The 25,203-nt window shown below is 41.7% G+C and overlaps 1 protein-coding gene across 3 annotated transcripts in view; it reads right to left on the minus strand.

Annotated features, from left to right (window-relative positions):
• ncam2a (neural cell adhesion molecule 2a) overlaps positions 1-25,203 on the minus strand; it is a 1,585,154-nt gene that overhangs the window by 332,851 nt on the left and 1,227,100 nt on the right. For all 3 annotated transcript variants that reach the window (XM_043701406.2, XM_087992469.1, XM_087992470.1), the window contains one exon: positions 14,096-14,192. In XM_043701406.2, coding sequence (XP_043557341.2) covers positions 14,096-14,192 — 97 coding nt within the window. The remainder of the gene's footprint in view (positions 1-14,095; positions 14,193-25,203) is intronic.

The following is a 25,203-nucleotide window of genomic DNA, read 5'->3' on the forward strand; positions in this document are numbered from 1 at the left end:
CAATCCACCTAACCTTGATAGACAATTACCTAACCTGCACATTTTTGGACTGTGGGAGGAAACCCACACAGATATAGGGAGAATGTGCAAACTCCACACTGACAGTCATCTAAGGCTGAGGATTGAACTCAGCTCCTTAGCACTGTGAGGCAACAGCACTAACCACAGAGCCACCATGAACACAGCAGGACTGGTGGTGGTCTGAAGTGTACTTATTTTACTGCAAGGAGCATAACAGGCAAGGCAGACAAGCATAGAGCCTGGATTAGTATATGGAACTATGATGTTATAGCCATTACAGAAATTTGGTTGAGAGAAAGGCAGGACTGGCAGCTCAATGTTCCCATGTTTAGTTGTTTCAGGTGATAGAGAGGGCTGCAAATGGGTGGGAGAGTTGTATTATTGATTAAAGAGAATGTCACGAATGCACTAAGAGAGGACATCATGGAGGGGTCATTTAGCGAGGTCATATGGGTAGAATGTAAGAATAAGAAAAGTGAAATCACTATCACTATGGGCCTTCTAATAGCCATTGGCAGACAGTGGACCAGATATGTAAGCAGACCATGAAAAGATGTAATAACAACAGGGTTTTGGTAGTGGATGGTTTTACTTCCCCAATATTGACTGGGATTCCCTTTGTGTGAGAGATTTAGGTAGGGCAGACATTATTAGGTGTATCCAGGAGGGTTTCTTGAAACAATATGTAGATAGTCTAACTAGTGAAGAGGAGAAAGTGAGGTCTGCAGATGCTGGAGATCAGAGCTGAAAATGTGTTGCTGGAAAAGCGCAGCAGGTCAGGCAGCATCCAGGGAACAGGAGAATTGACGTTTCGGGCATAAGCCCTTCTTCAGGAATCCTGTTCCCTGGATGCTGCCTGACCTGCTGCGCTTTTCCAGTAACTAGTGAAGAGGCCATACTAAACCTTATATTGGGGAATGAGTCTGGCCAGGTGACAGAAGTTTCAGTAGGGGAGCATTTTAGGAGCAGTGATCATAGTTTTGTAAGTTTAAGATAGTTACGGATAAGGGTAAGACTAGTCCTTGGGTGAAAGTGCTAAATTGGAGGAAGGCTAATTAAAACAATATCATGGAGAAATTACTGGGGACAGCTACTTGCAGGTAAATCCACATTTGAACTGTGGGAATCTTTGAATGGTCAGATGATCAGAGTTCATGACCAGCATGTTCTTATGAACATGAAAGTTAAGGATGGCAAGATTCAGGAATGCTGAATGACAACAGAAACTGAAAATTTAGTCAAAAAGAAAAGGGACGCACATGAACGGTTTAGGAAACTGAACTCAACCAAGGGAGGAATTAAAGACAGTAGAAAATAACTTGTTTATGTATATTAGGAGTAGGAGGGTAACTAGGGAAAGGGTTGGTCCACTTAACGATAAAGGAGAGAATTTATGTTTGGAGCCAGACGAAGTGGGTGAGGTTCTTAATGAGTATTTTGCATTGGTATTCACCAAGGAGAAGGACATGAATGGTGATAAGATTAGTGAGGGATATATTGAAATTCAAGGCACGTCAATAGCAAGAAGGAAGAGTTATTCAGTTTTTTGAAAAACATAAAGGTAAATACGTCCCCTGATGGGATCCAGAATAATTAAAGAGGCAAGGGAGGGAGATTGCTGGGGTCTTGACAGAGATCTTTGTACCCTCTTTAGCCACAGGCAGAGGCCAAGAAGACTGGAGAAGAACTAATGTTCCTTTGTTCAAGACAGGCAATAGGGATAATACAGGAAATTACAGGCCAGTCAGCCTTACATCTGTGGTAGGGAAATTATTGAAAAGCTTCTGAGGAATGGGAATTACTTGCATTTGGATAAGAATGGACTTATTAGAGATAGTCTAACAAGAAAAAAATAGGGTCTGGGCTAACTTCGCAACATATTTTGAGCAGATTTGGTCTGGTCCATAATACAATTAAGATATTTTTCCCCTGAACTCCAAAGCTCTGATTAATAGGTAAGGCTAATACCTATGAAGCCACAGCTGGCTGTGATGCACTTGGTTCAGTTTTCCAGTTTGATTGGATTTACTGCTTTGATGGTGTAAGCTTCACTTCAAAGTCTTGTTGTTATATTGAGTATCGCAGCCTGGTTTGATCACCTTCTGTTTGTCTCTCTAACCTGGATCTGCACTATTGGGAAAATCGGTGTTTTACTTTTAAAAACACACATTGCAGTTCACTTATCTTTGTCTATTTAAACTGTTTGGTTGCAAGACAGGACAGAATCACATCTAACTAACCTCAAGCGTGCCATAGCAGTAAAACACTGAGAATTGACAAGACACTTGTTGAGGGACTTGGATCACTATCACAAGAGAAAGCCTGCCTGGGGAGGCAGGACTGCTGGTATGACTGTTGGACTATTAATCCAAAGACCGAGGTAATGTTCCTGGGAAGCTGGGTTCAATTCCAGGCATATCAGATTGTAGAATTTGAAGTGTAATGATGGAATACAACCTATTAGAGCCGAAACAGGAGGAAACTGTGCTCCTTACCAGGACTGCCCTATTTGTGACTCCAGATGCAGAGCATTGAGTTTGACTCTTAACTGTCCTCTGCGCAATTAGGGATGGTCAATAAATATTGGCTTGGACAATGATACCCATATCCTGTGAATGAATTTGAATAGAAACCTGGAGCTATCCTGGGTCACAACTCAGTTGGCATTGAAACCTGATTGACAGCTTATCCCCTTCACTATTTCACTTCTCCCTGGCAACACCTGTGGATAGGATCCAGACTAACACTCTCAACAGTGTACAAATTGAGTCAGAATTCCTGTCTAAATGGCTGCAATCTTCCAGCTCCAGTTTTAATTATTTCAAACTGCCTGTAACTTTTCCACAGCATTTTGCATATTTTATCCATGAAGAACTTAGAGTCATAGACTCATACAGCACAGAATCAGACCTACAGTCCAGATAATAATCTAGTTCCATTTGCCAGCACTTGGCCCATATCCCTCTAATCCCTTCCTATTTATATCCCCATTCAGATGCCTTTTAAATGTTGCAATTGTACCAGCCTCCTCTGGCAGCTCATTCTTTCCGTACACCACTCTTTAGGTCCCTTTTATATCTTTACCCTCTCACCTTCAACCTATGCCCTCTAGTTTTGGACTCCACTACCTTGGGAAAAAGACCTTGGCTATTGACCCTATCCATGCCCCTCATGATTTTATAAATCTCTAAAAGGTCACCACTCAGCCTCCAATGCTGCAGGGTAAAACAGCCACAGCCTATTCAATCTCTCCCTATAGCCCAAATCCTCCAACCGTGGCAGCCTCCTTGTAAATCTTTTCTGAACCCTTTCAAGTTTAACAACATCTTTCTGAAAGCAAGATGATCAGAATTGAATGAAGTTTTCCAAATGTTGCCTCACCAATTGATCGAGTTCAGGTTCATCAGAAGAGCAAACCATTTCTTTTTGGCTAATCGCTGTCTCTTCTTAGATGAAGCAATGTAACAAAAAATATGGAAGGGGCTGGGTACAGTGAGAAACTTGGGAGAGACGTAATGTTAAGGATGAATATGAACTTGGAACATTAATCTCCGCCATCTTTGGGAAACACTGTAAGATCTCATGACAATTAAGAAACAGTTCTCTTCATTTGTTTCATGGAAAAAAAAGGTGTCTTTTTTTAAAGAATCCCTGTAGCATGGAAACAAGACATTCAGCCCATCAAGCCCACATCAACTCTCCAAGTAGCATCCCAGCCGGAGTCACCCCCTACTCTACCCCTATAACCCTGCATTTCCCAGGGCTAATCCACCGAATCTACACATCACTGGACACTATGAGTAATTTGGGTGAAAATGAGGACTGCAGATGCTGGAAATCAGAGTCAAGAGAGTGGTGCTGGGAAAACACAGCAGGCCAGGCAGCATCTGAGGAGCAGGAAAATCGACATTTCGGGCAAAAGCCCTTCATCACAATGATGATTTTCCTGCTCCTCAGATGCTGTGCTTTTCTAACACCACACTTTCAACTATGGGCAATTCAGCATGGCCAATCCACCTAAACTGTACCTCATTGGATTGTGGGAGGAAACCCATGCAGACATGGGGAGAATACGCAAAATCCACACAGCCGGAGGCTGGAACTGAACCTGAATATCTGGCGCCATGAAGCAGCAGTATTAACCACTTAGCCACCATGCCACCCCATGACCAGTGTATAGTTTGTGATCACTGTGCCCTATATGAAAAGATTCCTGTCATACCTACCAGACTCTGTCCTTGGTCTACCAGGGCACCACTCTCATTTCTAATACTATTTACACCTTTGACATGAGACTTAAGAAATTCTTCAAAACTGCAAATTACGTTATCTGATCAATACTAATCATAACGTAAAATAAATCAAAGTAAAAACAAGTCCAACGTTTTAAAAAAATGGTTTCAGGCAGGCAGGTGCACAATAAAAAGAATTAGATCCACACTCTAGTGTAAAGCAAATCAATGATTTACCAATCACCATTTCTAGCCTCTTTTTGTTCTTTTCACCTTGGTTCGTAAAGCCAAGGTTTCTGCAGAATTTCCCTCACTTCCTAAGATTCTATACACCTTTCCCTTCACATCCTTCCTCAAGTGTAAAGTGTTGCATTTCAGATGCAATTTGATTGGTCAAAATACTTGACTTTAGAATAGGGAGGGGGGAGAAAGAGGTGGGGGTGTGGCACTTCTAATCAGAGAGGGTATCACAGCTACAGAAGTTACCATTTTCGAGGAGGGTCTACCTACTGAGTCAGTATGGGTGGAAATTAGGAACAAGTAAGGGAGCAGTCACCTCATTAGGGGTTTACTGCAGGCCCCCCAATAGCAGCAGGGAGATTGAAGAAAGCATAGGTTGGCAGATTTTGGAAAAGTGTGAATGTAGTAGGGTAGTTGTAATGGGTGACTTTAACTTTCCCAATATTGATTGGAACCTCCTTCGAGCAGATGGTTTGGAAGAAGCTGTTTTTGTAAGGTGTGTTCAGGAGGGTTTCCTAACTCAGTACGTTGACAGGCCAACGAAGGGAGAGGCCATTTTGGATTTGGTGCTCGGCAATGAGCCAGGGCAGGTGTCAGATCTTGCGGTGGGAGAGCATTTTGGGGATAGTGACCACAACTGCCTCACATTCTACATAGCTATGGAGAAGGAGAGAAGCAGGCACAATGGGAGGATATTTAATTGGGGAAAAGGAAACTATGATACTATCAGACATGAGTTGGGAAGCATGGACTGGGAGCAATTGTTCCATGGAAAGGGCACTATAGACATGTGGAGACTGTTTCAGGAACAGTTGTTGCAAGTGATGCACAAATGTGTTCTTCTAAGACAGGCAAGAAGGGGTAAGATAAAGGAACCTTGGATGACGAGAGCGGAGGGGCTTCTTGTCAAAAGAAAGAAGGCAGCTTACGTAAAGTGGAGGAAACAAGGGTCTTGCTCAGCTCTAGAGGATTACAGGCAAGCGAGGAAGGAGCTCAAAAATGGTCTGAGGAGAGCCAGGAAGGGACACGAAAAAGGTTGGCAGGAAGGATTAGGGAGAATCCAAAGGCATTTTACACATATGTGAGGAATAAGAGAATGATCAAAGAAAGAATAGGGCCGATCAGGGATAGCATAGGGAGCTTGTGTCTAGAGTCTGAGGAGGTAGGGGAAGCCCTAAATGAGTTTTTTGCTTCTGTCTTTACTAAAGAAAAGGACCTTGTAGTGAATGAAACCATTGAGGAGCAGGTAAGCATGCTGGAACAGATAGAGATTGAGGAAGCTGATGTGTTGAAAATTTTGACAAACATTAAGATTGACAAGTCGCCAGGGCCAGACCAGATTTGTCCTTGGTTGCTTTGGGAAACGAGAAATTTGATTGCTTTGCCGCTTGCAAAGATCTTTGCATCCTCTCTCTCCACTGGAGTCGTACCTGAGGACTGGAGGGAGGCAAATTTAATTCCTCTCTTCAAGAAAGGAAATAGGGAAATCTCCGGCAATTACAGACCAGTCAGTCTCACGTCTGTCATCTGCAAGGTGTTAGAAAGGATTTAGAGGGGTAGGATTTATGACCATCTGGAACAGCATGGCTTGATTAAAGGCAGTCAGCACAGCTTTGTGAGGGGCAGGTCATGCCTCATAAATCTTATTGAATTCTTTGAGGATATTACTAGACAAGTTGATGAAGGTCGAGCGGTGGATGTTGTGTATATGGACTTCAGTAAGGCATTTGATAAGGTTCCCCATGGTAGGCTCATTCAGAAGGTCAGGAGGAATGGGATACAGGGACATTTAGCTGTCTGGATACAGAATTGGCTGGCTGACAGAAGACAGCGAGTGGTAGTGGAAGGAAAATATTCTGCCTGGAAGTCAGTGGTGAGTGGTGTTCCACAGGGCTCTGTCCTTGGGCCTCTACTGTTTGTAATTTTTATTAATGACTTGGATGAGGAGATTGAAGGATAGGTTAGCAAGTTTGCAGATGACACAAAGGTTGGAGGTGTCGTTGACAGTATAGACGACTGTTGTAGGCTGCAGCGTGACATTGACAGGATGAAGAGATGTACTGAGAGGTGGCAGATGGAGTTCAACCTGGATAAATGCGAGGTGATGCATTTTGGAAGGTCAAACTTGAAAGCTGAGTACAGGATTAAAGACGGATTCTTGGCAGTGTGGAGGAACAGAGGGATCTTGGTGTGCAGGTAAATAAATCCCTTAAAATTGCAACCCAGGTGGACTGGGTTGTTAAGAAAGCATATGGTGTTTTGGCTTTCATTAACAAGAGGATTGAGTTTAAGAGCCGTGAGATCTTGTTGCAGCTCGATAAAACTTTGGTTAGACCGCACTTGGAATACTGCGTCCAGTTCTGGTCACCCTATTATAGGAAAGATGTGGATGCTTTGGAGAGAGTTCAGAGGAGGTTTACCAGGATGCTGCCTGGAATGGAGGGCTTATCTTACGAAGAGAGGTTGACTGAGCTCGGACATTTTTCATTAGAAAAAAGAAGGAAGAGAGGGGACCTAACTGAGGTGTACAAGATAATGAGAGGCATAGATAGAGTTGATAGCCAGAAACTTTTTCCAAGGGCAGAAATTGTTAACACGTGGGGTCATAGTTTTAAGCTGTTTGGTGGAAAGTATAGAGGGGATGTCAGAGGCGGGTTCTTTACGCAGAGAGTTGTGAGAGCATGGAATGCATTGCCAGTTGTGGAAGCGAGGTCATTGGGGACATTTAAGAGACTACTGGACATGCATATGGTCACAGAAATTTGAGAGTTCGTACATTAGGTTTACTTCAAACGAGGATCAATGGTCGTCACAACATCGTGGGCTGATGGGCCTGTTCTGTGCTGTACTGTTCTATGTTCTATGTTCTTTAAGCAAAACACATTTTAATTTTACACTACAGTTAAAATGCAAACAAAAAGAGACATGGCTTAACTGTAACTCTATCAAAATGCTTAACAAAATAATATGTATATTAACTACTACTAATTAACTGTTTCAATATAGTAACATCCTCGAAACACACCCTTGGCAAAGGCAAATTCAGTAAATCAGATTGCCTCACATGCAATTCTAGCAGCAGGAAGAGAACCCCAGCGTTTAGCTGTCACAGCAAGAGGAATAAGAGCTTCCACACCCAGCTTCAAAATTCCAGCAACTGTTACTAAAAGCTAAAACTAAACATACTGGCTCAGTGGGAGATTGACCCCACCCATTCAGGCTGCTTCTATTGTTCCAACTTTAAAAAGAACCCAAAGAAAGCTGTTCAGTTTATTGGCTTTGAGAAAACTGTTCTACTACTCTATCTTAACCTTTCTTCATGAAAAAGAACAGGACAAAATACATCTCTTAATGCAATGGTATTGGCACAATTGGCACCCAAGATTTACAGGGAACATCTTTCCACAAGTCTATTTTCCTTCTTAATTATTATATTGTTATTGAGCTGATTATATATATCTTTGCATCTACTACTGCTCCAGTGCTACAATACACATTCTATCAAAACTGTTTCTTGTCAACTCTCTCCCAATTATTCTTTGTCACAAAGCATGTCAAAGTACTGACAGCACAGATACAGGCCATGCAGCCAAAGATGTATGTGTCAGTATGTGCGCTCCACATGAATCTTCTGCCATTCTTCCTTAACTAACTCTAACTGCATATTCCTGATTCTTTCTCTCATCATGTAATTAGGTTGGAGAGCTTATGCTCGTAATGTTGACTCTCCTGCTCCTTGGACGCTGCCTGACAGGCTGTGCTTCTGCAGCACCACACTTTTCGACTCTGATCTTCAGCATCTGCAGTACTCACTTTCTCCTATGTAATTAGGTAGCATCACTTCAAATGCATCCATTGCAAATCAATTACTCCTTGTGGTAGTCACGTTCCATATTCTAAGTAATCTCCTGTTAAATTAATTTGTCCTGAATTCCTTATTGGATTAATTCATGATAACTAATAGTTCTCCTCCTTCGGTCTCATCCACAAGTGGAAACTTCTTTTCAACACTTTCCACATCAACCTTTGCAAAGTCTTGAAGACCTCGATTAGGCCACCATTTGGTCTTTTCATTTCGAAACGAAATAATTCTTCCCTGATCATTCTGCTTTGATTCACAAAAACTCTCGGATCTGGTCTAACTCAAGTTAGAATTTTCATACCAAAGTAAACGCAAAATATTGCAAAAATCTGAAATGAAACAGAAAGTGCTGGATAAACTCAACAGATCTGCCAGTACGTGTGGAGAGAGAAACAGTTAACAATTTGAGCCAAATATGACGCGATATCAGAATTTTTTGCAATTTCTTCCATCATCATTGGAATATGCAGACTGGGATTAGTGACAGCTACTCTAGAAATGGTTTCAAAAAAAATTCAATACAGGTTTCTCAAAACATAATTACATCCCTCTTGTTATAGAAACTACATAACCTTCAACTCACCCTGAATAAAGCTAAAGGAGAAGAACTAATTTCTTATTAAAAAGAAGGTACAAAAGAGAAAATTACTTTTTGATCCATGGCCACAATGGCAAGAGTCAGTCTTTGACAGGAGTTACAATGCTGAGACTCTCTCTCTAAATAATAAACACGGCTGCCTCTCTAAAATTAGTTCATGCTTGCTTCACCATGGATTTATTAACAATAGTGCTCCATTGAACATTCCTCCTTTCTATTATGGAATCAGAGAATGGCTTGTAGGTCACTGTTAGCCCTCTTGGCTTGGTTCTGTTCTGCCTCCACACTGCAGAAACACATTAAGCAGATTGATGGACCAAGATGTAATTATGGCATCCTATAAATCTTAGCCCACAGGGTTTGGAAAAACCATTGAGTCCACTTGCATTAAGGAACTTGCTAAGGACATTGCACTAGTTTAACCACTGAGAGACACAAGTCTTCCGGCAACTTTTGTTTTTTTATTGAAAAGAAGCCCAGAGCTTGTCTCAGTCCAAGTGCTGCTGATACACACAAAACTTCCAAGTCCGAGGTATCACCTTGAATATCGATTTACTTCAGAGCCTAATTTGTTAAGGTACACTCAGATTTTGCTTTTAAAGAAAGGAAGAGACTTCTTCCCTTGGGGAAAGTAAGCAAGATTGAAATCCATGCAAGGGACAAATAGAAAAGGACCTTGTCTTTGCTTCTCTTCTCTCACAACCTCAGGACATCCTAAGTGATGTATTTCGAATTGCAATCAGTGTTCAGTGTACAAAATGCGACAACTAATTTGCAAACAGCAAATAGCCATGTAATGATCACCAGACAATCTGTAACGATGTGAGCTCAGGGATAAACATTTGCTCAAACTGTGGGAAACAGACCTGTCTCTCTCTCTCTCTCTCTCCTTCCGATGCAGTGTTGTCTGACATCCAGCTGAGAGGACAGACAAGTTAGCAAATAAACACATCATCAGAAAGGCAACACTCTGACAGTGTTGCACTCCAATTGATACTGCATTAATGGGTCTATTAGCCTAAGTATTGCGATCAAATCTCTCTGCTCATGGTCTTATTTCACAGGGTCTTCTGACTCAGAGGTAAATTTGCTAACCACTCCAGTAATTTCACACAAAAGAGGGATCTGTGTCGTACTAAAACATCTCAAGTCACACTTTGAATCCAATTCAGAGTCACAGTTGAGGGCAAAAAAATGTCACACGAATTATGTAATGGTGAATTCAGATTTGAATTTAGCCACAAACCATGTCTTTGTCACTAAATGGTAACAGATTTTTGGCTGATTGATTTCCTTCTATGCTATGGGAGAAAGTGAGGACTGCAGATGCTGGAGATCAGAGACAAGAGTGTGGTGCTGGAAAAGCACAGCAGGTCAGGCAGCATCCGAGGAGCAGGAGAATCGACGTTTCGAGGATAAGCCCTTCATCAGGAAAAGATGCTATGCTATGCTATGTTATGACCATGTTGTGATTCTAAGATAAAATGTTACTAATGGAAGAAGTGACTCTTTCAGATTTAGATTGGATTAGATTAGATTACTTTACAGTGTGGAAACAGGCCCTTCGGCCCAACAAGTCCACACCGACCCGCCGAAGCGCACCCACCCAGACCCATTCCCCTAATGTGGAGGTAAAATAAATTTTTGAAAAACACAAAGGACTGCAGATGCTGGAAATCTGGAATAAAAAGCAGAAACTGCTGGATGAACTTCGCAGGTCCAGCAGTATCTGTGGAGAGAAACAGAGTTGACATATCAGGTCCAGTGGCCCAGTTCTGAAGAAGTGTCACTGGACTTGATACATTAGCTGTGCTTTCTCTCAACAGATATGCCAAATTTGTTGAGTTTCTCCAACAATTTCTGCATTTCTTTTGTAATGTGGAGATGGAGAGGATATCAAAAGTGAATCTGTCTCCACTGACCCTTGAAACAATGACATTTTATTGATTGACAGATGTTTTGTGGGACAGTCGAAAATTGTGACGTTGGAAAAAGGCAACAGGTCAGGCAGCATCCGAGGAGCAGGAGAATCGACGTTTCAGGGCATGAGCCCTTCATCAGGAGGAGAGGCCAGGTTTAGGCAACCTTTTCTACTTGGGTGTATCCCCTGAGAATCACTGGAAGGGAGGGACACTCCTGACGGTCTTGATGATCAGGGAGTCCAGAACCCAGGGGTTGTAATCTAAGGATCCAGGTCGGCCATTTAGAACTGAGATGAAGAAAAGATACTTCACCCAGAGTGTGGTGAGCCTGTGGAATTCTCTGCAAAAAGAAAGTGGTGAGGCCAAGGCATTGAATTGTTTTGGGAAGGGGCTCGACATATTTCTTCAGGGTCCCAGTCTCAGCGAATCATCATAGCACATCGCTGAGTCACTTAGAATACAGTTCGACACTCCCCTCTTGCATTTTGCAGAGCACTAGCACATATTTTTCATTTCAGTTCTGCTACCAGGCCATTTTGTGGGCAGTGGCAAATCCCAAGCTCATTGACTGAAACAACCTACCCCTCCCAGCTCCTTACGCACTCTCTGAACCCTCAATCAAATTGTGCCTAGTTGGATGCTCAGATGTCTTGCCTTTCTGTACTCTTTCATATCATTCTACATCATAGTACTTCTGTGTTGCCTGGCTATTTAGCACAGAAATAAAGGTAGACAGTTTGATATGAGTCAGTCAAGGAGATGGTGATGTTGCTGTATGGCATAAGCCTGAATTAATCTCACACCTACAGCATAACAGCTTATGCAACAAAAGAACTGTAGATGCATCAACCAATGGCCATAACTCAAAGTCTAAGTGGGTTAGTCCTTAATCACATCACAGACGACTGTCATCAGTCAGAGAGCACTGGCTCTGTTAATGAACAGTTAGGCAACGTCCAGTGTCATTCCTGATGAAGAGCTTAGGCCCAAAACATTGATTCTCCTGCTCCTCGGATGCTGCCTGACTTGCTGTGTTTTTTCAGTACCACACTCTCGACTCTGATCTCCAGCAACTGCAGTCCTTACTTTCTCCCAATGTCCAAACTCACCCCAGGGGCTTGCACATGGTCAGTCAGCCACTTGTGGCATGGTCTGGTTTAGAAATTCCTTATCATTGCAGTCCAGGGAGTGGGTCACTGTTGCTCTCAGAAGTCGCTTTCAACCAGTCCGGGGTTTCCCAGTAAGTCTGTCAAGCAGCTGCACAGAAATGAGTCAGCGGCCCAGTCACTCATCAGTCAGCACTGCCTGGCCATGTTGGTTGAGAGGGGTGGGGACTTGCTCAATAAAAGTCAAGGGTGACTTATTTTGGAACACTGCTGTGCTAGCCAATCTGGAGGACTTATCTGTCAGGATTTGAGGCAGCATATTGGGTTGCTAGGGGGTCAGTAACTGACAGAGTGCAACTGTACATACAAGGGTGGGAGATGATAGTGAGTTGGAGAATATTGGTTACCGTAGGAGGTGATATCAATGGTGAAAACTGCCCTGGCTTTAATGGGAGAGCAGTACACCATGACGGTTGGCATGGTGAAAATGCAAGCCAAAGATGGGAGGCGAAGCATTAAATGAAAGACTTGAGAGGCGGTGAAGGAGGAAATGAGGGGATGCTCAGTACTGATGGGATGGACAGGAAGTGTAACGAAGAAAAGAACTTGGAGGTTCTTGGTGCAGGGGATGTTGACTATTAGGCTAAGCCTGAGACTCACTCTGCCAAGTGTAAGCTGATGTAACCTTCCATCTTCTTTCAAGTCATAAATGCGCAATGGAAATGGAAAATGGCAACAATCACACTTGGTGCGAGCAGAGTAAGTGGTTTATTTTTTCAGTCAGAGTACATGATATTTGAGGCCCTTTAAGAGGCGTTTGCATTTATTGGAGGTTGTAAAGTACAGGTTGAATACATCTGTAATCATGGAATCCTGCATGGGAAATGCAGGCAGCAACCAACAATGTAGCTCCCCGATCCCAATCACAAGCAACCTTGACCATGTCATTGGTAATTACAGACAAGTCATCTCCTTGAAGCAGAAATAGTTAGAGGCAATATTAAACATGGCACTGGCAGGCCACAATTCACAAAGACAATCCAAGAACTCATAGATTGCAAAAAGGCATGGGCCCGATTCCCTCTCACTTTGAACCGTAATTATTTGTCAACATGATCCTTTATGCAACACTGCCTTTCATGGGGGATATGTGTGGTGCAGGTGGGTATCAGTAATTCCATCACACTTGCCACCTCCTGGTGGAATTAAGTTTGAAATTGAAAGCTAGTCTCAGTAATGGTGATCACAAATGAATCATTCATTGTTATAGAAAACCATCAGTTTCTGTAATGCCCAAAAGGGAAGGAAATTTGCCATCCTTACCCAGTCTGGCCTATGTATGATCCCAGATTCACAATATCATGGTTGACTTTCAACTGCCCTCTGAAAGCCACTCAGTTCAAGGATAACCAAGGATGGGCAACAAATGCTGACTTTGGTATTTATACCCACAATCCCATGAAAGAATAAAGAAAAAGAAGCTTCTCAAAATTTGGTCAAGTTTTAGCTTTGTTCTCAGCATTTTATCTTTTTTCATACAAATCATTTACACCAAGTTCACATCTCAATCACTCCATTATCCCATTAGCACTCTGTTTTCTCTTTCTGCTTATGGTGGGATTGAAATTGCCAGAGCATTCATCTGTGACTTTGAATTACGAATATAATTAAATAACCATATCCTACTGCTTCCTGTTAAAGTTCAAAAATCAAATGACACCAGGTTATAGTCTAACAGGTTTATTTGAAATTGCAAACTTTTAGTGTTCAGTTCCAAAAGCTTGTACTTTCCAAATAAACCTGTTGGACTATACCCTAGAGTCATTTGATTTTTGACCTTGTCCACCCCAGTCCAACTCTTGCATCTCCTCCTAAAGGAAGAGAGGAAGTACAGAAATCCATAACTGCATGACTTTCCTTACAACTGCAATGTGCGAATGATGAAAAACAAGGAAAATTGCAACTCATGGCAATTGTTAAGCAAATCTGACAGGGTTGCATCTTTCAAAATTTTTATCCGTGGCTGGCACACATTTTCTTTCATCAGCTCCCATTATCAAAATCAATGTTTGTTGAACAGAGCAAAAGTGATTCTGTGAAACACTTCCACTTACCAGCTTGAACAAGGGTGAATTCCTGAGACCTGGTTCCTATCTGGTTACTGGCTGTGCAGTTGTAGCTGCCAAAGTCACTGTCCACAGCTGGAGTAATCTGCAAACAGAGAAACAGAAATCATGGCATTGGTATTCTTTCTGATAACCTACTGGATTGTTAGAACTGGTCCATTGATTATAATGCCTCTCTCACCATGGCATATATGCTCAGTTGATGATCAGAATTTAAAATCACAACATGAAATCATTGTGCCTCCAATCTCCCGCACATTGAATTTTTGATTTGTTTTTTTAATTTGCTGCTAGTGCTCTCCCCTGAACACAATGGCTTTGATCAGACTGGAAAACAAATAGCAAGTTAATAACCTGCACTTCTACTATTGTACAAATCGCCCATAGGCATGGCATGAATTGTAGTTGTGTAGTCCTTGTTGATGAATTTATGTCACCCTTCCTATTACTTCATACCAACAACATTTTCCTTTGAGTCTCCCAGTTATTCTGAACAATATTTTGGATATGCATCTTAGTTATCCATTCAAAATGACACACATGGTCCAGTCATTCAGGACTCCTTTATCAATATGGTCAAAAATTGCATGACACAACTTTATCCATCCCAATCCAATATCAGCACCTCCAAATCGTATTAATCAACATAATAATTGTAAAATATATGCCTATGACAAAGTATGAACAATTCCGACTATTGAATCTCATTCTCTCACAGAATGAACAGTTGTTGGAGATTTTAAAAGGGAATAATATTTTACTTTGTTTAATATCACATCTCCTTTAGGTTTTGTTTCTTTCTCCTTCTCTTCATCTCATATTTCTTCCCTCTCTTCATATTTCCTTTCCTGGGCCTGATTTTCTAATGCATCTTTCTTCTCTTTTGTTTCTCTTTCACAATCCTTGTACCTCAATGGTGAAAGGGAGCCATTGGTGGTCACAGAATCACAGAGATGTACAGCACAGAAACAGACCCTTCGGACCAACTTGTCCTTGCCAATTGGATATTAATCTAGTCCCAGTATTTGGCCCATATCCCTCTAAACCCATATACACAAGCAGATGCCTTTTAAATGTTGTAGTTGTAGCAGCCTCCATCACCTCTTCTGGCAGCTCATTCCATACACACATCGTCCTTTGTCTAAAAAAGTTCTCATTCAGGCCTTTTTTCAATCTTTCCCCTCTCACCTTAAACTGATGCCCCCTTGTTGTGGATTCCCCTACTTTCGGGAAAAAAACCATGACTCTTTGCCCCATAACACTGTTGCCTCACAGCACCAGGGACCCAGGTTCGATTCCAGCCTCGGGCGACTGTCTGTGTGGAGTTTGCACATTCTCCTCGTGTCTGCGTGGGTTTCCTCCGGGTGCTCTGGTTTCCTCCCTCAGTCCAAAGGTGAGCCGGTCAGGTGAATTGGCCATGCTAAATTGCCCATATTGTTAGGTGCATTAGTCAGAGGGGAATGGGTCTGTGGGTTACTCTTCGGAGGGTCGGTGTGGACTGGTTTGGCTGAAGGGCCTATTTCCACACTGCAGGGAATCTAATCTAATCTATACCTCTCATGACTTTATCAATCTTTATAAGGTCACCCCTCAGCCTCCAAAGTGGTATGGAAAATAGGTCCTGCCAGAACTGAGGAACAACAGACTAAAAATATTAACTCTGATTTCTCTGCACAGATGCATCAGACCTGCTGAGCTTTTCCAGCAACTTCTGATTGACAGCATACACAGTTCTTTCAGTTTTTTTTTAAATGCCCTGTTCGCCTCACCATAGCATTCTTCTAGAAAACGGCAGCAACTGAACTGAAAGGTTCAGGAAATGCCCAGCTACAGCGTATATTGCAAAATGACCCACTCAAATAAGATCTAACCCATTGACTTTCACTTCCAGTATGATTCCATGGACACAACTAGTATTAAGCCAACATGCTATTGATTGTAGATAGCCCTGGCTACTAAACATTAAGATGCTAATCAATGTGATGGAACAGTACAATCAAGCATGATCACACTGTGGTAAATCAATGCAAAATACAGCAGGTTTCAAAAGCTGAAATAAAAACAGGGAGAAACTCAGCAGGTCTCGCAGTATCTGTTGAGAGAGAAACAAAATTAATGTTTCAGGTCTGATATGACTCTTCTTCAGAATTGAAAAGGACTGGAAAATCATGGTTTTCATGCTTTAGTTAGTGGGCCAGGCAGAGTGATTGGAGTAGATGGTAACGTACCCAAGATAAAGACAAAGAGAGCGCTAATTGTAATAAAATAGAAAAAGAAATTTGAGTGATAGATATGAGAAGGAGCAAATGGTTTGGCTTTGCTGAGAATTAAGTCAATACAATACATTAGATGGTGATTGTAGTCAATATTGAGGACAGAATCTCTGAAGCTGTTGAACTCAATGTTGAGTGCTAGAGGCTATAAAGTATCCGAGCAGAAAATGTCATTCATTCACTACATTCAGCATCACTGAGAGACTGCAGCAGGCCCAGGATTGAAATGTTAGTGTGAGAGAAAAGTGGTTTGTTGAAATGGCAAGAAACTGGAAAGTTGGGGGATTTCTTACAGACAGAGCAGAGGTGTTCTACAAAGCAATCACCCAGTCTACATTTGGCCTTGTCAATGTGAACAGTGAATGCAGTGACATAGATTAAAAGAAATACAAGCAAACTAATGCTACACATGGAAGGGGTGTTTGGAACCCTGGATGACGGGGCAGAAAAAGTTGCAATTATTAGATCTTCTACAATTGTGTGGGAAGATGTTGTGGCACTCCAAAGGAGTCTGAGGACCTGTTGAAAGTGATGGAAGAGTGAACATGCAGATCACAGAGGGAATGGTTCCTGTGGAATGCTGACAATGGAGGGAGAAGGAAATGTGTTGAGTTGTAGAGCTAGAAATTGCAGAAATCGACAAGGATGATCCTTTGAATGCAGTGAAGAGAATGATGGAAAAGGACAATAGAAGCCCTAACGTTGCCCTGGGAGAGAGGTCAAGGGGTCAGAAATCCAGGAGATGGATTTGACACAGCTGAAGTCCTGGCTGAACATAATGGAAGGGTGTCATTGGTTGAGTATAAAAACAGAGGGACCTCAATGGACATTGTCAGCGCTGGAACAGATGAAACAGACACCAAAGGACTATGGGAGAATGGAATGCAGTCCTTGTGGGAAGCCAGGTGTAAGAATGCATAGTCAAGGAGGTGGAGTCAGTGGGTTTGTAATGGATATTGGCTAATAGCCTATCCCCAGAAATGGAAACAGGGAAGTCAAGGAAAGGGAATTGAAGAGCCAGAGAAGGTGAGAGAAGAGAAATTGATGACTTTTAATAATCCTAGAGTTATGATCTCAAGCTTGTGTATAAAGCAGTTAGTAATAGGTAGGAAAAAAACCCAGCCTTTTAGCATTGTGATTATGTAAATACAACTATAAAAACTCTGTATGACTCAAGTTACCCATCCTATCTGAATATATTCCTGATGTTTTTATTGTACAATCTCACTCTTCCAACCTTATCTTGCTGCCTCATTTCTAATATTTTTATAATGAGTGAACAAACATGCTGAAAGAAAATTGAAAAAGGCTTTTTATTGCAGCAATACCTAGGGGTTTAATCTTTAACAAGCCTGGCCATCTGGGAGAGTTGGCCACTCTGAAAGTAATCACTGTACAGCTTTTTTCTGTGCCTTTGCAATTTTAGCATTTTTTACATAACCAAAAGAACATAGTTTCATAATATAAATTGATTTTTTTTGCATAAAATTGGTTTCTCAATTATTCCTTAATCTGAATCTAGCACAGTGAGAATTGAACTTTTTCACTTCCTATTTCTTCACTCATGTAAATGTAATTGCGACATCTTAAAATCTGCATTCAATCTACAAAGCAACTACCTGGAAGGTGCCTGATGAAGACAATCATGAGATGCTTCGTCCCTTAATGATTCTGCACCAGAATGTTGCTGCTGACACTGGGTGCAAATTGCTTTTCCACAGCATTGAATTCATCAATTTGAAAACCAGAGAAAAAATAACTTACTGAATAAAACAATTTAATGTATGTTTAGCTCTCACTTTTGCAGTACTTATATGATTGTGAGTTGACCCAGAGAATAGCGTCTTTTCCTCTTGGAGGTCTTTTGCTTTGAAGATACTGTGGATAATAAGTAGTCTTAAGGATCCCAAACATCGTTCCAAACTCTACAAATCAGAAGATCTCTTTTTTTAACAACACAAGCTTGCATGGCTGAAGCTTTAAAAATGGCTCTGTCATTTTGCAGCACAGTTTGATGGCTTTGTTTTTAAAGAACGTTTTGCTATTCAAAATCTTGGTTTGCTTTCTCTCTCAGCATAATGCTTCAGCTCTTAGCTTGCACTCTACTGGTTAAGTGGCCCATATCTCAGGCTCATTTTACGGTTGGTTCAATTAAAAAAGCATAGCACTTTGACTGTTCTGTTTTTACTTTGTTAATACTTCCATGGTGACAGCACCTCAGAACTTGTTTCTCTTGTCTCCCTCTGAATTTACCTCCTTTGCCATATCCTCCTTGTTGAAGTCAACACACACCACATCACACTTTCTGCTTAAACATATTCTTTCCTCATCACTTAAAACCATAGTATCCCCCTCTTAAGCAATCTTCATTTTCTGCCACACCTTTAAAGTCCAACCATGTCACTTTACAGTGGTTTTGTATTCTATCTGCTGGGTTGTTGCTAAACTATGTGATGCAACAGCAGCTAATTACTCAATTACAGTATATCTACAACATGAAAGTAATGCAAAACTAATTTCCAAGAGAGATGCCATAACTGCAATGATATAACTGGTGCGAAATCATAAACAGGCTGGAGCCCTATTCTCTGCTAGAAAGGGGACCTCATTGTGGTGTTGATGTCATGATGTAAACTTACAAGGTACATGCTAAGAATTAGAGGCCACAAATGTAAGATTGTCATGAGTATCTAACCAGGAATTCAGGGGAAAGTGGGAATGGTGAGACTGGGAATCTTTCCCCATGGTGAGCCATCAATTGTCTCCATTAGCGGCAATCCACCCTCCCAGATTGATGGTTATCCAGTTCTTTGTCTGTCCAACTGCTCTTCTCTCTCTTTGTGCTCTATTCCCACCTTTCATTTAATCTTTACCCCCTCCCTCAAACCTATCTTCTGCATAAAAAGCACCTTTTCTCCTCGCTAAAATCAGTTCCGAGAAAGGGTCACTGAACCCGAAATGTTAACTCTGATTTTTCTCCGCAGGTACTGTCAGTCTGGCTGAGCTTTTCTGGCAATTTCTGTTTTGTTTCCACATGGTGAAATGGAGATATGATCCATACCTGCATGTAAAAGAAACTGAGATAAGTAGCAGAGGGAAGTTTTGATAAAACAAAATAAAGTTCATGTGAAGCAAAAATGCTGACCGTGTCCAGTTGGGCGAAAAGGAATGATTTTGTTCTGTAAAATCTATGCAACTCAATATAATGGAATATTTCTGTCAGGGAGGCATCACTTTTTCAAAATACATGGATGGGCCACTTGCTTAAACAATGCACAAGAAACTTAATTGCGTTAGCACCATCTTCACTTATATTTCAGGCTGTATTCAACGACCTGAGTGTGCTATTTTCACTCAATACTGAAAGAAACAATGAGAAGGGCTTAGGATCATCACTCATCAGGGAGCAGTAATGCTATTTTCATGAAACATAGTCAATCCAACCTTTCCTTGTAAGAAAACCCATTCATTCCAGCAGGTAGCAGTCTAGTAAACCTATTTTTTTGATTTATCCATGGGATGAGGGTGATACTGACCAGACAGCATTATTACCCATCTCTAATTGCCCAGAGGGTAGTTAAGAGTCAACCACATTGCTGTGGGTCTGGAGTCACACATAGGGCAGACCAGGTAAGGATGGTAATTTCCTTCCCTAAAAGATAGCAGGGAACCAGATGGGTTTTTTTCCCCCAGTAATCAGCAATGGATTCATGATCACCCTTAGACTCTTAATTCCTGATTTTTATTGAATACAAATTCCACCATCTGCTGTGGCAGGATTTGAACATGAGTCTCTGAATTAACAGTCCCACAACAATACGACTAGGCCATTATCTTCCCCCTTATGACTAGCATCGATGCATTAGCATCCTTCCTTAAATAAGAAGACCAAAACTGCATACATGGTTCAGGAAATGGACTCACTAATGCTTTATAAAACTGAAGCATAACAATCTGTCTTTTATCTTTAATTCCTCTTGACACACGAACCTTCTTGGTTACATGCTGTAACTTGTTTTTGCAAATTCATTCATTGGATGACGACAATGCTGGCTAGATCAGCATTTATTGTCCATCCTCAATTTGCCCAGAGAACATTTAAAAGTCAACCACATTGTTGTGGGTCTGGAGTCACATGTAGTCCCAACCAGATAGAAATGGCAGGTTTCCTTCCCTGAAGGGCATCAGTGAACCAGATAGACTTTCCTGACAATCAACAATGGTTTTATGGTCATCATTAGACTCTTAATTCCAGATTTATTTTACCTAATTCAAATTCCACCATCTGCTACAGTAGGATTTGAACCCAGGCCCCCAGAACATTATCTGGCTTTCTGGATTAACAGTCAACAGTGGGGTGTTGGAAAAGCACAGCAGGTCAGGCAACATCTGAGGATTAACAGTCCAGCAATAATATCACTAGGACAGCGACTCCCCTAAACCTGCATGCTCGTGTTTTGAGTCTAATGCACAGAAACACTGAAATCCCTCTGCACCTCAGATTTCAGCTGTTATTCTCCATTCTTTTTCTTTCTTCCTGCCAAAGTGAGCAACATAACATTTTGTCGCAGCACATCTGTCAGCATTTTTGCCCACGCGCTCGACCTATCTATATCTGTCCGCAATGTCCTTATGTCTTTTTCCCAACATAATTTCTTATTTATCTGCGAAATTTAGTTACAATGTCTTTACTGATCACCCCAATCTATTTCATTGATGTACATTGTAAAATGTTGAGGTCCCAGCCCAGATCCTGTGGGACTCCATTTGTCACATCCTGTCAATAAAGAAAAGACCAAAGTGTACACATTCTCTCATGTATGTTCCTCCTAAATTCATCAACGCTGTTGGCTTCAACTACTCCACATGGTAATGTCTGCCACAGTCTAACCACTCTAAGTAAAGACTTTTCTCCTCACTTCCTGTTGGATATATCACTGCGATATCTTCTACTTGTGGGAATACTGTGCACAGATGCTGAAGATGCAGTGTAAATCTGGAGTGAAGATTCAACATACTGCTGACTAAAGTGGGGTGAGAGTCCATCCAGGAAGGGACATCACTCTGACCAGCTAACTCAGAACCCCCATCACAACCTCACCATCCTATAAGCTGGACAACCCTTTGTAGTTGGAATCTTGTCCTATACTCCGAGTCAGAGCCGACACCTCAGCAGCAAAAAAGGAAGCTAAAAGCAGGAATAGAACAAAGTAGCAAAAGAAATGTGCAAGATCTTTGATTTTCTTCTGAGTTTTATTTTTTGAGATGGTCAATTGTAATTGTGAGTGCAAGGTGGTGAGAGACCTACTGCTTTGGTAGATTAAAAATAAGAAAAATAGCATATATAATGTGACACTCTCTTATTGCTGAGTGCTCTTACAATGAGATTAGTTTTTTTTAAGTAAGCAGCCAGAGGCCATAAGCTGATTAGTGTAATGCTCTTTCCAACTCCTCCATTAACTTGTCAAGAAAATCATCTTAAAGACTAGAGTGCTTTGTGAAGTTGTTAAGCCAGTCAAAACTATAGTTGAAATTTAGCGACTGAAGGAGACTTCTGATATTTGATGCTCAAGACCACCAAATGGATGAGGTCAATTTAGCAGAAAATCAATCAAGCTCTGTGAGATTTGTTGGTCTGCCAACTGTCCAAACTATGCGGGAGAACTCTGAAATAAAAGCTGAAAGTGCTGGAGAAAACCAGCAGGTCTGGCAGCATCTGTGGTGAGAGAAACAGAGTTCACGTTTTCAAGTCCAAAAGAATCCCTACAGATTGGAAGCAGGCTCATCCACACCAACCCTGTGAACAGCATCCCTGTAACCCAGACACAACCGCATCCCTGTAACCCTGCATTTCCCATGCCTAATCCACCTGACCCACTGTGGGCAATTTAACATGGTCAATCCATCTAACCTGCAGCAGTGCTAACCACTGAGCCACCATAGTTGAACATATGAATTAGAATTAGAATTCCCACAGTGTGGAAACAGGCCCTTTGGCCCAACAAGTCCACACTGACCCTCTGAAGAGTAACCTGCCCAGACCTATTACTCTATATTTACCCCTGACTAATGCACCTAATCTCTAAACACTATGGGCAATTTAGCATGGCTGATCCACCTAGCTTGCACATCGTTGGACTGTGGAAGGAAACCGGAGCACCCGGAGGAAACCCATGCAGACACAGGGAGGATGTGCAAACTCCACACAGACAACGTCCCAAGGGTGGCAATGAAACTGCCTGGTGCTGTGAGGCAGCAGTGCTAACCACTGAGCCACCGTGCCACTCTGTGCCATTCCAAAAATTGATTCTGTTCTCTCTCTCTACAGGTACTGACACACTTGCAGAATTTCCCTTGCACTTCCTGCTTTCATTTCAGATTCCCAGAATCTGTTGTATTTTGATTTTTGTATGCAAGAGGATTCACATACCAAAAGAACATCATGCCCTGGAATGTGATCCCTGTGTAGGATACTTCAGATGCAGAGTTAACTATCACCTTCCATCACCTAGCCATTTCGAGCTCACTGATCTGATATTCGATCAGGGCAAGGCAAGAATATGATCAGGAAATATCAGAAACAGAAACACTTGAACATCAGTAGTAGGCACCCAGGGAAACATGGAGTTCAACTTTTATTGGGTTTATCCCTGAAATGGTGAATCTAGCTTGAATTGTGGATGCGAGTTGACAAGGCAGAGTCAGGAAAATTCCACACTCCACAAGACTGACCTGGGATAAATTTGCCCATGTGGTCTAATTGTTGTTCTGGGGAAGTTGCAAGGCAGCAAAAAAGATTTGAGCCCTTCAATGCTGAAATCAGTGAAGAGGTGAATGGTTATGTTCCCAATTTACTTTTATACCAGGAATTATCTTTTGATGTGATGGACAACATGGAAAGAAAGAGAGAGAGAGAGAGCAATCCTTCATTCCATGTTCTTTCTCTCTATTCTGCTGCTAGTTGTTATAATACAGCTCACGGTTTTTTCCAGAATCTGGCTCCATTGTCTTTCCAGCTGACGAACTGATGGGTGAGCCTTTCATTTCCCAATACCTGAAGTTATCTTATGAGTATGATCTAAAACAGGACATAGAAACTACTTTGTTCATCTCAGTTGTGTGGTTTCAATAACTTTTAAAAAAACTATAATCTCAATACAAATGACTTTGGTTGATGCAATCTTTGGTCAGGTGACCATACGAAAAAGGTAGAGATTAGGTCACTCAATCTTTTGAGTCTGCTCTGCAATTCAATATAATCATAGCTGATCTGATTTTAACCTCAACTCTCCTCAACCCCACCTCCTGTCCCATATTCACCATTCCTCCTAACCTTCCACTCTCCGATGCTGAATGTTCTGGGAAGGAGAGAGATTTTAAAAAAGACATAAGAAACAAATATTTTACACAGAGGGTGGATGCAGGTACAATTATAACGTTTAAAAGACATTTGGAGAAGTATATGTATGGGAAAGATTTAGGTGGATATGGGCCAGTAGCAGGCAGGTGGGACTAGTTTAGTTTGTGATTAAGTTCGACATGGACTGGTTGGACCGTAGGGTCTGTTTCCATGTTGTATGACTGTATGACTCTGTGCCCCCAAAGTAATGAATTTCAAGCACAACACAACCTCAAACCCTTCTTCAATTGTCTTCACCGCTGTGCCCATTTCTTTGGACAAGAGTCATTTCCACTCCCGAAGACCCCTTCGCCCACCTCCAATATTCTCCCTCTGGCCCCCTCCCTTTGGCCTTCTACCTGCACTTGACCTGTTCATTGAGAACTGTCGATGTGACATTGGTTGCCTCAATTTCTCTGCCCCCCACCCCCCCCACACCCATTCCAACCTATCTCCCCCAGAAACAACTGCACTCCATGTGCTCAGATCCAACCCTGACTTTGTTTCTAAGCCTGCCTTCTTTGGGCTCTATCCCCAATCACCTATCATTTAATCCTTATACCTTCTCCCCACCCTATGGTCTGCTTAAAAACCAACATTTTCCTAGCTACTATTGGTTCTGGGGAAGGGTCACCAGACCTGAAACGTTAAGTCTAATTTCTCTTCACAGATGTTGCCAGCCCTGCTGAGCTTTTCCAGCAATTTCTGTGTTTGTTTCTACATTGCTGTATATCTCCTGATAATCTTTCATCCCATTTTTACAGATGCACCGTAGAAAGCATTCTATTTGGGTGCATTACAACTTGGTATGTCCAGAACTATAAGAAACTACAGAGTTGTGAACAATCATGCAAGCCAACCTCCCATCCATGGACTCCATCGACATTTCTTATTGCCGTGGAAAAGTAATCAACATCATCAAAGATCCCTCCCACCCAGTTATAATCTCTTCTAATCTCTTCCACCAGGCAGTCAAGACAAAAGCTTAAACACATGTCCGACAGATTCAAGAACAGCTTCATCTTTGGTACTATTAAACTGCATATTAGATCTCTCATATTTGAAATCTAATGGTCATCTTGCTTTTGCACACCTCCTGTGAAACTGTAATTTTGTATGCCTCACTGTGTTCACATCATATGTTATGATTAGCCTGTACTGCTCACAAAACAAAACTTTTCACTGTACTTAGGTACATGTGACTGCAATAAATCAAACACACCACTGTAGCCATTTAATGTCTATGTATTTCCTGAAAATAATTCAGTCCATGAAAGGTCTCAGGGTAACAATCAGGTGATGGGCGTTTAAATTCGGAAGTCCATATTTAGTAAACAGATTCAAGTGCAGAATAATCCACTACTCTGGTGGCTTCACATAAGGCCCTCCTTACCTGACTCTTTCTGGATATTTTGCTATTCCTG

This window comes from Chiloscyllium plagiosum, unplaced genomic scaffold, assembly GCF_037043375.1.
Source record: "Chiloscyllium plagiosum isolate Xiang-an unplaced genomic scaffold, Cpla_swu_hap1 HiC_scaffold_12, whole genome shotgun sequence".
Lineage (NCBI taxonomy): Eukaryota > Metazoa > Chordata > Chondrichthyes > Orectolobiformes > Hemiscylliidae > Chiloscyllium > Chiloscyllium plagiosum.